The following is a 15,751-nucleotide window of genomic DNA, read 5'->3' on the forward strand; positions in this document are numbered from 1 at the left end:
ATCAGCTTTTTCTGTTTGTCAGGTATGTTTACATTTTGTGTAGCCTACACTACAAAGTATCGTTTTGTTTGGCCTCGGCATGTTAACGCATGTAAACGTGTATGTGTGTGTATTTTCTTTTCTCTGTTTAGAATAGGTTCATGGTTGTTGTTGTTGTTGTTGTTAGAACATAATTAATGGATTATTGTTTTTAAATATATTTATTGTAGAAAAAACCCACTATACGATCAAATGTGTTCGCTCGCCCCTTCTGTGTTTGTCCGCCGTGTGACCGGGGGCAGGAGCTGTGTGTTGGCGAAGGAAGTAACCATCAGCTTTTTCTGTTTGTCAGTAAACGCCATGAACCTGACTGTACCTGTGTGGTGTCGATTATTCTACCCATGATACCGAACAAGAGGGGTTACACACACTCACATGTAACACTCAGGATCAGGATCTGGTCATCTAGAGAAGTTTGTATCTGGATCAGACTGATCCAATCCAACTGAGCTCTGAACAACTGGGATAAAAGTAAAGTGGGAATTACATGGTGATCCATATGGAAAAACAAGGGATTTCAAAATCTGGATAATTTTGATCCAGATGGGCCCCGATGATTGGACGGTACCAATCAGATGACAGTCAAACATGAACCACCAGTAAAAATTACATACACCAGTCAATCAACTGTTGCAGATTACTACAGTCCCTAACTCCTCTAAACATTGTCTGTTGTCTCCAGCAGGTCTTCTGATCCTCAGAATGGAATGAGACCAACATTAATCTCCTAAAAAGAATTTAACCAGCCAGTGGTAAACCTCTAAAAGCGTGCGGGATCCCCTGGGAGGAAGACAGAGCTCTGCCCCGGCAGATCAGGTCAGTAGACCGGCCCACTGCCCTTGTGACAGTCGCTGCCCTGGTCCCCGGTCGTGGCTTCCACAGACTCAGCACTTCTCCCAAAACATCGGAGCAAATTTCCTAGCAAGTGTTATAAACTGACCACAGACTCTGGGTTAGACTGTGACGTGTTAACAGCGCTAAAGCCAGAATTAAAACAGTTTTTAGCAGCTGTACTGCTATGGCTCGCGATAGCGATGCTAATTTCTGTTAGCCCGTCTATGAGGTTTTACATTAGCCTATACGTTAACATTAAGCTAGCGGACTTTATATGCTTAGTTGTGACACTGGCTGTGTGTGTTTTGAACATTGCTTCAAACTATGTGGGTGTAGCTGATAGTCATAGTTTATCACAGTTCATAATATTATTGTCATTTGGTACATGTTTCAGGTGTTTTTGTGTGTTGTGGGGCTTAAGAGGGCTGTCAACTTTTATTTTGAAAACACCGCTTTTATTTTGACATTCTGTGTGTTGCTGCGCTGTTCGGGAGAGTGAGAAGAAAAGAGGAGAAAGTGAAGACGCACATGTGCTGTAGTTAAGCTAACTAGTGAAGTTAAAGACCAATTTAAGTGGTTACAAGGTGTTAAAGTGTTTAAGGAACATCCGAAGACCAAAGATAATTCCCCCCTTTACACGGCACACAGCCAACGAGGTAATTAATGTGTTTTCTGTATTTTACTTTGCCGAGTGTTTTCATGTTTATGTGTACTATGGTGATGTAATCATTAATACTGTGTGTCTGTATGTCTGTATGTTATAGTTTTAACGGTGGATTTGGAGGGAGCTTCAAATAAACCAGTACCAAGAAAGCCACTTGTGTTGTTCGTGCCTCGAGGGAGTTATAATGGGTTTGATTGAACATCTTTGATGCTTAAATTTTGCCGCTATGCATATTGCTTTACTCCTCTTTTTATTTCATGTGATGCGGCAACGTGCCATAATCGATTATGTCACAGTTTATTTTCTGGCCTCAAATAAAGTTGTGAAGTTTCAATTACCTCCGGGGGTGTTTCCGGAGCAACGACATGCGCAGCCTGTAGCTACATGCTAAGCAGCAGCACCGGCAGTAGCAGTGTTGCCGCTGGCTTTCTTTTTCCTTTTTTTTTTTCACCCGCGGTCGGGTTGAGAATTAATTAATTAACGCTCGTGAGTCCGGCCGTGTTGGGTCCGAGACTCAACAAGCCGGTCGGGTTTTACCGTCACTACAGGTAGTATGCCCGTTTATCACCAATTGAGAGTGAGGAGTCACGTGCCGATTTGGTCTGGTGTGGGCGGGGTTTGAGCCGGTCGGCCATGTTGGAAGGAGACGCTATCGGTTGCCAGGGGCAACGCCCTCAGAACATCACAGAGCGCGGCTAAATTCTAGCTCTTCTTTCGGCGGAATAGTGACAAATTACAAGAAACAACAAGGAGAAAGTAAAGCCATGGAGAAAGTTAAGGTGAAAGAAAAAGTACCTTACAGGGACAAACTCACGCCGAGCGCTAAACAGCGGTATTTGGAGAAGCTAACAGAAATCCAAAACATTGACCCATACGAGCTCCCTGCAGCACAATGGCACAGAGACCTCGATCTCCTACCTCCATGCACATACATGGACATCGTTAATTACCTTGTTTTTGGAATAAGCTATTACACATTGCAGGAATTCAAAAGTCACAAGTCCTTAGAAAGTTACGAGACTTTCTGCTGTGGATGGGTGCAGGACTTGGCCATCCACAAGCCTCCGGGTGGTGAAAACATCGTTGTACTTGCAAAGGTAAATTTATTCACTTACGTTTTAGTGTGATGTTATTAATTAACTGCTACTGTTTCGTACTGTCCAATGTAGCCTACAAGGATTGTGTTTTGTGTTGGGTGTTGTTGGGGGCTGCAAAGTGGAATTATGGGTTGGCTAGAGTAGTGCAAGACATGTCCTGGTTAGATTAAGCCATTTAACCAAGCGTAGATTGCCAAAGACGTGATATCTCTTTGCGTTGCAATGCGGGTGTCATACTGCAGCGGTGGCGTATATGCACAGGCACGCACATACACTAAAAGAAAAGAAAGGAAAAAAAAGGCTGGAGTACTGTATGTCAGTAGGTGTATACATTCAGAGAGGCTGCAGACAGATAGTAATCTTAAGTGTAGACTGTACAGTAACTTGAAATAAAAATGGGGACATTCTGCCTTAAATGCTTTTTACTGTTTCCCTTATACTAACTATACTATTTTATATTATACTAACTATATATTACTTCATTTAACAGGTCCTGCATTCACGGCGGCTCTGTGAGCCTCCTCTGACTCCGTGGGTGATCTTAACACCATCAGGCCAAGTATGTTCAGCCCACTGCACCTGTATGGCCGGGGTAGCAGAGTCGTGCACCCACGTTGGAGCCCTGCTCTTCATGGTTGATGCCTGTGTTCGGCTGAAGGAGAAGGCCACAGTCACAGATGAGCCGGCGTACTGGAAGCTCCCAAGTGCTATCAACAAGGTGCAACCAGAGGTTGGTCACCAGATAAATTTTATATCTGCGGCAGCCACACGTAGATCTCTGGACAGACAAATTGATGGTGAGACCAACAATTGTCCAGCACAGAGAACACGTGTAGCCAGAACAACACTACCACCAACACCAACACCAGAAAAGCTGGCAATATTCTACCGGCAAATCAGTATGACAGGCACAGGATCTGCCATTTTGAGTGTGCTCCCTGAATATTGTGAACTGTTTAAAGATCCTATTCTGCCCATCCGGAGCCTACAGTCTCTTGTCCATGGAACTGGCCTCAACAGGAGTGACCTACCGGCGCTGCAACAGCACTGTCAGACCATAAAGACTGTTGCAGATGTGTCCGAGGAACAGGCAGTGCAGATGGAGAGACAGACAAGGGGACAGCACACATCATCCCTTTGGTTTGCTGCAAGGGCTGGGAGAGTCACCGCCTCTTCAATGCATAATGTCTATGGAACAGACCTCAGTTCTCCAGCAATCTCCACTGTAAAGAGGGTGTGTTACCCAACTCGTGGACCAGGAACAGCTGCCACCAGTTGGGGAATCAAACATGAGGAAACAGCGAGGCAAGCATACACAGCGCAAACAGCACACCAGCACACTGATCAACAAGTGCAAACCTGTGGGTTTTTTGTCAACCCAGCCTTCCCACAAGTAGGGGCCTCACCAGATGCCATTGTAAACTGCACCTGTTGTGGGAAAGGCTGCGTGGAGGTGAAATGCCCAGCAAAATACAAGGACTGCACAATCCTTCAAGCTTGTTCATCAGATGACCGCAACTTCTGCTTACATGTAGTCGATGGTCATGTGCACCTTAAAAAGAATCACCAGTATTACACTCAAGTCCAGACTCAAATGTTTGTGACAGAGAGGTCCTACTGTGACTTTGTAGTGTGGACCTTGAAGGATACTGTGATTCTGCGCATAACTCCAGATAGTGCTTTTTGGAATGCACGACTACAAAAGGCACAGGACTTCTTTGTGAAGGTGGTTCTCCCTGAACTTGTTGTGCAATATTTCACTATCCCACCTACCTCTCAATCATCGCCTGGTCCCAGCGTGCTACGGGAACTACAACAGTCACAGCCACAACAAGTATGTGGGAAGAGGCAGAGAAAGCAGCCTGCCAAAAAGTCAGCGAAGAGGACAAAGGAAGTGTGGTGTCTCTGTGCTGGACCAGAGGAGGGTGAAATGGTGGCCTGTGACAACGAGAACTGCCCAGTCCAGTGGTATCACTTCAGTTGTGTGGGGCTAGTGGTCACGCCCTCTGCTGACACGCCATGGTTTTGCCCTTCTTGTGCTGAATAATGTTGTTTGTTTGTTTTGTTTTCTGTCCCTTTGCACTTATAAATGTATTATTTTATTATTATTTTTTACTTATGATGTCCATGTTTACATACTGGAAAAACAGTCACAGCCACAACAAGTAGGTGGGAAGAGGCAGCGAAAGCAGCCTGCCAAAAAGTCAGGACTGGAAAAATGTATACTTTGAATGCCAATTTGTACTTAGTTATATTTATTATTGTTATTACTCATATTGTCGATGTTTACATGCTGGAAACATTTATACTTTGAATGCACACATGTTCTTTTGCACTGTTTTTTTCTTTAGCACTTTTTTTTGCACTATTAACTGTTTCCAAATTGCAATTGTTTAAATTGCAAATCCTTTTATGATTTTTCCATGAGATCACAACCCCACAAAAAACTAAAGAAATGAATAATAATAACAATGTATATATATGTATATGTATATATAGTTCTCAATAAATATTGCTAAGCCATATCAAGTTGTTTCAAGAATTTATTTCAAACAAATGAATAAGGCACTCAAACACAGGTGCCAAAGTCAAGGCCCGCGGGCCCTCAGTGTATTTGGGTTTGACACCCCTGCACTCAAACAACACTTTTGCACATGTTTGTTAGGGCACAGCAAACAGTGACAATCTTATCTAAAGGCATTAGGTTTTCACCCTCACATTTGAGAAGCATGTGCACAGGTACAGTTAAGTGTAAGAATCTGAATTTGTTGCGCACAACACCAATCACCCTCTCAACATGAATTCTCAGATGTGCTATGGCCCTCGTCTCCTCCACATCTTTCGCCTCCAGCTGTGCACGACCCCTTGTGAATGTAGGTATTTTCACCTCAGCACACATCATGCCCACACTTTCCCTGATATTAAAGCCCCTATCTGCCAGCACAATGTCACCTGGTAACAGTTTGTTCAGGAAACCACTTTGCTCAGTTATATGTTTGTCGCTTGTGCGCCCACCCCACCCTTTCGATATGAATGAAATGACACCCTGGGGCATGATCACAATTAGGTATTTCATGGTGTATGCGTGTTTATATTGAGAGAAAGTCTGTGCCCTTGCCAGTACATTTGAGGGTTTCTCAATGAAGATCTCGAAGCAGTCCACAATGGCAGCCACATTTTTCCCAAAAGACTCGACGAACTGGTGTGGCATACTTGTCAATAAACATTCCCTGCTTGGCCAGTGCACCAATGGACATAGCTGCGTGTACATCACTGCAAGGGTATGGTGAAAGGCATCTGCAACAGTTGTTCTATGCACTCTAAACAGATGGCTGAGGTGCTGTGTTGGCAGGTCAAGTCTCAGGCGCATTAAAGTCAATAGGAGAAGTTGGAAGGGTGAGAGCTTCTTCATCCTACCTTGAGGCAGATATGGAGTGAGGGTGAGTAGAAGAGTCTGGAATAAAGAAAACTTTGGAAGCCCTGTGTAGTACTTCACTGTGCTATCATCACCTCTCAGAAAGCTCTCATTCATCCGATACTCATTCAGCTCCTGCTTCAGCGCTCTGTTTTCCTCTAATAGCCTGTTGATAACATCTCGTCGAGATGAACAGAATTCACATTCCAGGTCCGGGTCCTGGGCTGGTGGCGGCTGCTGCGGGTCCTGGCTGGTGGCTGGTGGCGGCTGCTGCGGGTCCTGGCTGGTGGCTGGTGGCGGCGGCGGCTGCGGGTCCTGGGCTGGCGGTGCTGTCCTGCGTTTTGCTTGCCGCTGATATCTCGCTCCATCCGTTTTTTTAATATCGTTGTGGCCTAACCGCAATGATGGTGTCCAGTCAGGGTGGTTCTGTAACATCTCGTATGATGGTTTACCTACAACAGAACAGACAGAAAATCTATGTAATCAATGCTTTAAACTGGCAACAAGTAAGCATAATGTCATAAACAGAATCTCAACTACTTTTTAGTCATCTCATAAGATTGTTCACTTAAAACAGAATACCTTATGACAAAATCAATAATCAATACTTTAAACTGGCAGAACACATGCAAAATAAAGAAAAGGCCTGAGAGGGTAGGGTACTCTTGGTATGACAAAAGGGCACAGTTGGTACACAAGACAAATATTGGGAACCACTTTTTTTAGAGAACAAATAGACAGAGACAAACACACTACAGCAACCAGTTATTCCACCATCAAGGTAGCATAATGTCATAAGCAGAATCTCATCTACTTTTTAGTTATTATTATTGTTTGAGCATTTCTGAAGAAGCAACAGTTTGATAGCTGTGTAGCTACTTCTGATGCACTTCAGGGTCTGCAATAACATACGGTCAACAAAAGCTCCGTAGGTTTAAGAGACGACAACATAAAGATATTTTTAGAGAACTTACCTGAGTGAAAATGTAGATTACAGACTCTCATCGACTGGGGGGTGCGATTGAAAGTAAGGTCCTTTCTTCGTATTGCAGCCAACCAAGAAATCCGTCGTCTCCTCGTCAGATCAGAGACTTGCTCTCCTCGATTCTTTATCCATTTGGGGATTCTAAAAAACTGTAACCCGTTGTTGCTAAGTTTCCCGTTGGAATTGTGTGAAGTACTGGAGCAGTTTTTGATACAGCAGTGATTTCCAGGCATTGTAAAATATTAGATTACGGAGTAAACGACTTGCTTTGTATTGTTTTGCTAAGGCTTTTGCCGCCGGAATCCTTCCAACATGGCGGAGAAGGGGAGGATCTCGCGGGGGGAGGGGCGGGGCTTTGAGTCGTGACGACAACTCCTCACTGTCAATAAACACAGTAGAGGAGGGGGAGTGACTGAGCTCAGGCTGGGGGGTCTCTGATGCAGAGAGAGAGAGACCTGCCGTGCCGTGTAAAAACAACAACAATAAGTGTCACGACTTCCTGTATCTGGCCCTTCAAAATAAAAGCCCCGTAGTCTGTCATATAGTTAAGTCATATTGATTTTGAGTTAATATTGAGAAGACACGGCTCCAAAGGTTTGTTTGTTTTTTCCTGCGACCAATCAACCAATGAAATTTTGGTCGGCTAATTTTTGGGGGCAGCCCTAGAAGTGATTTATGTTTTCTTTTTCAGGTTTGAAAATCCCATATCCAATACCTGTACCATTCAATTTGATTTGATTTTATGACATTTATGTCAAAGATACAGGCGAGTGATAATACATAGCAGCCGATAAAATCTGTTGTTCAATATTTCATGACTGATGAAAAATTTGCCATGTTGTGTGCAGTAGAATTTTGATGCATTGCAATGCATCGCAATGCATCGGAGAATCGAATCGAATCGAATCGTTACCTGCTGAATCGTAATCGAATCGAATCGTGAGGGCAGTGCCAATGCACACCCCTACCAACCAGAAGGGTTACAGAGATGGTAACGGTTACCATGGGACCAGTACAGTTCCATGGTAGTGGAAACACTGAAATAAGCGTACCGTTCCGTACCGACCCGTACCGACCCGTACCGTACCGCATAGTGGAAACGGGGCTTTAGATGCAGGTTCATATTTCCATACTGACAGGCACAAACCTCATCCCACCTCCCACTGTTAAAACATTTTGTCACAGTTTCATGCAGTTTGAACCCAGAATCATGTTGCTGTGAGGCAACACTGTTTAGTAGGTTCTCTAAGGCTGACCCAAATATCATATTTTGATAATCAAAGCTTCGCAGACATAAAATCGATCAAAATCGAAGCTTCGACAGCCGGGGGGGGGGGGTGCCCGTTCTTTCCGACGGGGATGGGGGGTCGTAGCGGAAATAATGCACGTAATAGCAAACAAACACTGCATATCTCCAAAATCAGGCAGGTTTCCAGGATGCCTAGTGGCCTACTCATTTCAATGTAACAATTGCCGATGAGAACCAGTGTCAAAATGGAAAAAACATTTTGATTCAAAGTCAACTGGACTTCTTCCTGTTTTCTTGAAGATCTTTCACCTTTCACCCAAAAGACTTCTGCAGTTCTAAAAACTGGTGTGAGAGTCCCAGGTATTTTATCTTAGTGGGGTGTATTTGCCTGTAGGCTAAAAAAAAAAGCTGTCTTTCACAATTTCAGCTTCAAAATAAAACTCCTATCCATATGGACAGTGGAAATGAAATATTACAATCTGCTTACTCCACTCCACTGTGCTGGCTGTTGTATAAAACAAACTGTCAAACTACTTCTTTTACAACCCACTCGCCAAAATTTGAGTTTGACTACATATTCCCAAATGTTGTTCTTTTGCTCTTTCATTATCATTCAAAGTCTCAATTCAAAGTCAGTCTCAATTTCATACATCTAGTGTGCAGATGGTGGTACTACAGTTTAAAGACATCATTGTTTTCTACTGCTTTAATTATTTTGAGGTCTTTGTGCTTCTCTTCTCAGTCAATTCAGTCACAAGAAAAATGAGGAGGATCATTCTTCTGGGTCAACCTGGAGGAGGGAAGAGTTCAGCAGGAAACACCATCTTAGGATCTGACAGGTTTAGATCAGGTCGTAGCTTTGGATTAGTCACTACAGAGTGTGAGTCTAAGTCAGCAGAGGTCGAAGGTCGTTAGGTCACAGTGGTGGACACTCCTGGTCTCACTGAAAAAGTCCTGACTCCTAAACAGCTGTATAAGGAGATCATGAAGACATTAGTAGAGGCCAGTCCAGGTCCACATGCCTTTGTTATTGTGGTCAAACTGGACAAGGTCTCTGAAGCAGACAAGAAAATGTATAAGATGCTTTCAGAGCTGTTTGGTTCTGAAGCTTCTAAATATTCCATGGTCCTGTTCACTCATGGGGACTGGGTCAGAGATCAGTCCATTGATCAGATGATCCAGTCAAACCAGGATGTCTCTGAGCTGGTCTCCATGTGTGGAGGGAGATACTGTGTATTTGACAACAACCAGAGAGGAAACAGGCAGCAGGTCAGAGAGTTCCTGGGTAAAGTAGATGAGATGGTCTCACAGAACGGAGGAGAACATGTCACCTCTGAGATGTTCAAGAGAAACTACAGACTACTACAAAAACAAAGACTGCTGGCATTGTTGATGTTTGCAGCAGTAGCTGGAATGATAGGTGGAGAGATGGGTGGAGTGAACGGTGTAATGGTAGGTGCAGCAGTAAGTGTAGTGATAGGTTTAGTTTATTTAAAGTTTATGTGAGAACCAAAATGACAACCATTTTCCCACCATATGGATCAGAAGTGACAGAATGGATCGATGAGAATTAGTGCAGCAGGTGCAGTGTGATTAATCAACAGTTAAAGGAACAGAATCAATGCCAAAGCAGCCAGTTGTCAGTGGGTGTGTCATCTGTAACATAACATCACAGACTCAGAGGTCACAGTGAAGTGTAGAGAGTCTGTTAAAGGGCAACTTAGGTTTTTTCAACCTGGGCCCTGTTTTCATATGTTTTTTTTCTGTATATGTGAGTGATGGATAATACTTTTATTGAGGTGGCTGCAGTATTGAGCCGGGCAGGCAGCCTGCAGCCCAGCTAACGCTCTTCCACGGGGCAAGTGGCTCCCGTTAAAGTTCGCCCTATAAACGGACATTTTTTTCAAACTGACAGGCTCAGATAGTTACAAGTGTCCGACAACATACTAGAAAGGAGAAATGAACGTATGTCTCTACCTTTAGCAAGTCTCTTCTTTTTCTGACTGGCAGTAGTCATCCCGGTCAAAGTGGCTGCAGACCCTGTGGTCGGCACGGCGACGGCGCAGTGCATCGACAGGAGTGTTAGCATCCATTTGTAGCACAGCTAACTGTTAGCCCTAACTTGTGAAAGCTGCGTGAAGAGCAGCCCAACATTTTGTTGTTACAATTTGTAAATTCTCCAGTCGTCTCTCTTCACCTCAGTCAATTCCCCACTGGTGTTTTGCCACGAGTTATCGCGAGATTTCAGAACGAGATTTGGACACAGATCACAGCAAACAGCGACCTCCAGCTAAAGGTAGAGACTATTACGTTCATTTCTCCTTTCTAGTATGTTGTCAAACACTCATTGTAACTATCTGAGCCTGTCAGCTTGAAAAAAATGCCTGTTTATAGGGTGAACTTTGACGGGAGCCACTTGCCCGGTTGAAGAGCGTTAGCTGGGCTGCAGGCTGCCTGCCCGGCTCAATACTGGAGCCACCTCAATAAAAGTATTATCCATCACTCACATATACAGGAAAACATATGAAATAAGGGCCTAGGTTGAAAAAAACCGAAGTTGCCCTTTAATGACACAAGAAGGTACAATCGACTCAGCAGCTTTGATGTCATCACGTTTGCTTGTCTTCGATACTCTGTCCTGGTTCTGTCTGGTTGGAGCTGATTGTTAAACTGAGAGATGCTTTGTTTGAAATATGTCTGATCAATAAAGTTGATTCGAACATTCCTCTGTGGCTATTGTACTTTTCTTTTTTTTCTTTTTTATTGAAATTTTTCATCTCCACATGTTAGGTATACATATAGATCCATGAATTACATTCTGCGTGTGGAGCAGCTGGAAAAATCAGATACAACTGAAAAAAAGAACACAACAACAGTCTTGGCTACATGTGTCCATTGTTAAATTACACTGTATACAGATCCAAGAGAAAAAATATGAATAAGACAGATTTCAGGTATTCCCAACTGTGTCCCATCGGGTCCACTTCTCCCATGTAGTCACAGACATTTTCCTTCATTCTAAGTCTATATGTCATTCTCTCCATGTTATGGACTTCTCTCATGATTTCTATTATTATTATTATTACTATTATTGTTTTTTTTTGTTTTTGTTTTTTACATGTGACCAGTAATATTTTTATTAAATATCTGTCTTTGACCAGGACATATTGATTCAAGTTCCCAAGGTACATAACACCACACTCTTTAGGTGTTTCATAACCCAGGATGTTGGTTATTGTACTTTTCTACATTGCCTCTACTGTGACTCTGCTCTGACTACTGAGGTTTTCTCACCTGTGGAAAAGCAGCTCAGATCTTAGAAGGTTCTCGAGCAGCACTAGAACCAGAACCAGAACCAACACAGGGAACTATTTAGTCTTAAAGTTTCTAACCCAATGTTTTCTTCCAAATCTCATCACAGCTGCTGAGAAACAAAGTCAAAGCTCCTGTTATCCTGTTAGCCACTACTGGTTGTATCTGTACCTGTAATGCAGCTCTGGTAGCAGCTGTTTAAGTTATACAATTACTACTTTTATACAATGGTCCTCATTTATCAAACATGCGTACACCAAAAAAATGGGTGTACACCAAATTCACCACAGGATTTATCAATCTGAACGTGAGCGTACGGTATGCACAAATCTCATACCAGCTCTGACCAGATGTACGCACATTTGGAACCAGCGTAGAACATGCAGAAAGGAGTGCTACTGTGTCAGAATGATTATTAAACTATAGACCAGAGCGGCATCTTTATGCAAATGAGAGTGACTGAGGCATCCTGGGTAATTTAGGGGCAGCGCCCGGCATCCCTCCATTGAAAAGTTCAGCCTAACTGGCTTGACAAACTAACTAACAAAAAGTTGGCTATTAACAGGCTATTTACAAACAACACTTAGCCAAAACCTCCCCGGTGATTCCACCAAATACGTGTAGATGTCTGGGTCAGACATTTCTGGCCACTGTGTGGAGTCATTGATCATTGTGGGAGGCTACAGTGGGAGCCACATCAAAGTTCCCCTGCCATGCAGCTGCCATGCAGCTGCCATGCAGTTCCCATGAGAGTTCCAGCTGAGCTCCAGCAAAGTCCCAGCAGCTGGAGTGACCCCCTCCTTTTCCTGGGTGTGACTAGTTTTTACTGGAACTCCACCCATTCAATGAAATACATGACATGACCAGGAGATGGCGCTTCTCTCACAGAACAGTACATATCGCCAGAGGCGGCATTTAAAGTGTCGCCGCTGGTGGTGAGTGGAAATTCACATAATTCATAGAACCACGAGTACATGTTTGATTTAAGAAGTGAAATTATAACAGACCTAGCTACTGGAGATGCGCTGGCCACTGTTTTATCTGGAAATAAATTGTTGTAGCTAATAATACCTACTGTCAATTTTTTTTATCACAATTTATTTACTGTGAATCTACATTTAAATAGGAAAAAACTAAGGGAGTGATGAAAGCCTTTTTAAGATGTTTGCAGTTGCAGGTATTCAGTGCATGCCTTCGACCAGGGAATTAGCATTATCATTGCTCAATCTTTTGTTTGCCCTAATGGGCCACCTATCGGTCACCCATTGTCACACAAATCGCACAGAGCTTGCAATGGAGCTGGCTGTTCAACTTTGAAGGAGGACCGGGGGAGGGGAGGTTATGTTGGAAGGCTAGCTGGACCAGACTCTCTCCTGAGCAACAACACACCCCAAACCCCTGAACATTCGCACCTGCTCCAGAGCATTACCATCTCCAAGCATCCCCCACCGCTTTGACTATGAATTGATTAGAAAATGAGCAGGTATTTCCTTATAAGGTCCTGCTTTAAACATTTTTATTTTCATGATTATCTTACATTATTATCTATCTTACAAAAAAATGTTGTAATTTTGCAACAGTGCTTCATGGCAGAGGTTAGGAAAGGCACATGTGGCAAGGTGAAGAGGGTCCAGGGCGGGCTTTGAACCCCAGACTCTCGGGTAACAGTCATGTGCGCTAACCATTCGGCCAAAGGCACATCCCCTTGGCCAAGTAGCCAGGGCGCATGATCAACAGGAGGCATAGTGACAGGACCCTCAACTGTCACACACACACACACACACACACACACACACACACACACACACACACACACACACACACACACACACACACACACACACACACACACACACACACACACACACACACACAGTGTGTCAAACAGGATTGCAGATGGTCTGAACATATGGAGTCAGTGCTGGAATTTCATTTAACTCTGTACTTCCTCTGGATTAAATTTATTAATTAAATGTATTGATTTTTCACTATAATTTACTAGTTATAGCACTAGCCTATACTGTCAATCCCCCTATAAACCCCATTCCGATTTGATATCACAACTTCACAAAGTTGAAGACACCTGCTGCACCTAGTCTAATCTTTGTATGACTGAATTATTCTGCATAAGACCCTGACTAATACTCGTAGTAATGCTGCATTAGCATCAAAACAAAGTAGGCTAAATAAAAAATGATCATACATATGTAGTCTAAGAAAAAAAAGTGGAAAAGTCAGGGGCCCACTTTAGTATTCTTTCAGGGGCCCCAGAATTCCTAGCAACGGCCCTGATTATCTGACTAACTTGCATAAGTGGACCGGCGGATCAGCTGATGTGCAGTGCGCGCTGTATAGCGTACTGTATGCTCTCTCTCTCTCTCTCTTTTGAGATGAGATGGAAATAAGAGCAGAGCGCACCTTCGCTCTCATGTTGAGTTCCATATTAAGACAGGTGCGTCAGTGCCAGTAGATCATCGCGGAATCGCGCGTCAGGCATTTGGCTCTCCTAATGGGAATGGCTGGTTTGATGTGACTTTATCATTAAAAGTAAAAAAAAAAAAAAAAGAGAGAGAGAGCTGTCAACCACTAGACGCGTCGGGTCAGCATAGCGCAGGGGGAGGGATATTAGTATTCTGTGGTGAAAAATAGACTCATTCATGAAATTTTATTGAGAATTTTACAGAGGTGCACAGCGCATGTTTACGGTGACTCTGACCCCTACACAGCAGCAGCAGCAGCAGCAGCAGCCAGCAACAGACTTTTACAAAATAAAAGCATGTGAGCAACATGCATTAATGCGCAGTAAAATAGGCTACATGTCGGCGTTAATAGTTTAATGAGTTGCCATAACGCAACTTGCACAGCCCTAATAAATACACAAATGTAGCCCGTGGTTCTGAGACGTGACGCGCTGTGGTCACTAGAAATGTATTTATTTATTTGCGGATCGGGAGTGAATGAGCAAGCCAGAGATGCACAGCAGATTTCATGGTTGCCGCCAAAAACTGAAAGAGGGGGCTTGTAAAAACTGAAAGAGGGGCTTGTAAATAACTGTTTATATTACAGGTTTCACACAAACAAACAAAAAACATCCAGTAGCCTATGTTAAGTCTCAGCTGTGCCATGGCGAGGGCGCACGAGGCACATGTGGTTTTAATTTATGAACCTCATAATTATTTCTCTTTCCTCTTGTTTGAATATAAGGGCGGTCACTTCCACACTTTCATTTTACACATATAGTCTCATGCGTGTATATTCACGGACACGTTGGCATGTTGTTTATTTATTCGTTAGGGTTTATTTGCGCACCGTATGCTTCAGTGTTAACATTAAAACCACCACAAGGCAAACATTTACTAGAATGCAAATTCTGTAGACCGGTAAACTGCGAGTGATATACATTTTTATTTGTGCTCTGTCGGTGTTTATTTATCTTTGAAGCTACTTATAGATCGCCTGTTTTGGAGGCAATTATAGCAATTCATCTGAGGGAAAAAAGAAAGGAGGAGGAAAAGTGATTGACAGATTAACTCGGGTCAAAATCACTGCTCCTCCCCGTGGACTAATGAGACACTGCAGCTGATTTTCACACGGGCTGCAGAGGGGCGTTAACAGTCGTGGCTGCGTTCGCTACGTCATCGCGGGGGATTAAATTATCGCCACGGGCCAAGCGGGAGCCCGTCACGGACCCGCCACGGACCCATCACGGTCCCGCAGAGGTCCCGACAGGGACCAGGGGGAACTTCTAGGTGGCTACATCTGTAAATGAGCATACCAGTAGATTAATTAATTGTAATTTTTCAAGATAGCGTGAATGGTGGGTTTCAAAGAGGGTGTCAAAATAATTATGAGACATAAAAAATAAAAGATACAACCAAGTCCGTGTTGAAAACTTAATGGAAGCAGGGTGAAGAGGTGATGTGATGGATGGGTGTTGTCCTGCAGGATGCTGTTCACACAACACGTTCTCACTCCCAGTGCGTCAACAGCCTGACGAACAGTCACTGTCCCTCATCGTCACATGCCTGACTCTGATGCTGCTGTGTCTGACGTAGCTTTCGGCAAGGACGTCCTTTCGGTTATTTATTTATTTAGTGATCATGGTGTTGGTACAGAATAATCAATCAATAAATAAATAAATTACGTCCCTGTCGGA

At 43.5% G+C, this 15,751-nt stretch overlaps 1 protein-coding gene across 1 annotated transcript; it reads right to left on the reverse strand.

Annotated features, from left to right (window-relative positions):
• Window positions 1-5,269: 5,269 nt before the first annotated feature.
• On the reverse strand, window positions 5,270-6,484 carry LOC146960047 (uncharacterized). The gene has a single exon (XM_085772645.1). The coding sequence runs from the start codon at window positions 6,482-6,484 to the stop codon at window positions 5,270-5,272; it is 1,215 nt and encodes a 404-aa protein (XP_085628771.1).
• Window positions 6,485-15,751: the final 9,267 nt, after the last annotated feature.

Source organism: Trachurus japonicus, unplaced genomic scaffold (genome assembly GCF_045865225.1).
Source record: "Trachurus japonicus isolate A0001 unplaced genomic scaffold, Traja_1.0 AP030749.1".
In the NCBI taxonomy this organism is placed as follows: Eukaryota; Metazoa; Chordata; class Actinopteri; order Carangiformes; family Carangidae; genus Trachurus; species Trachurus japonicus.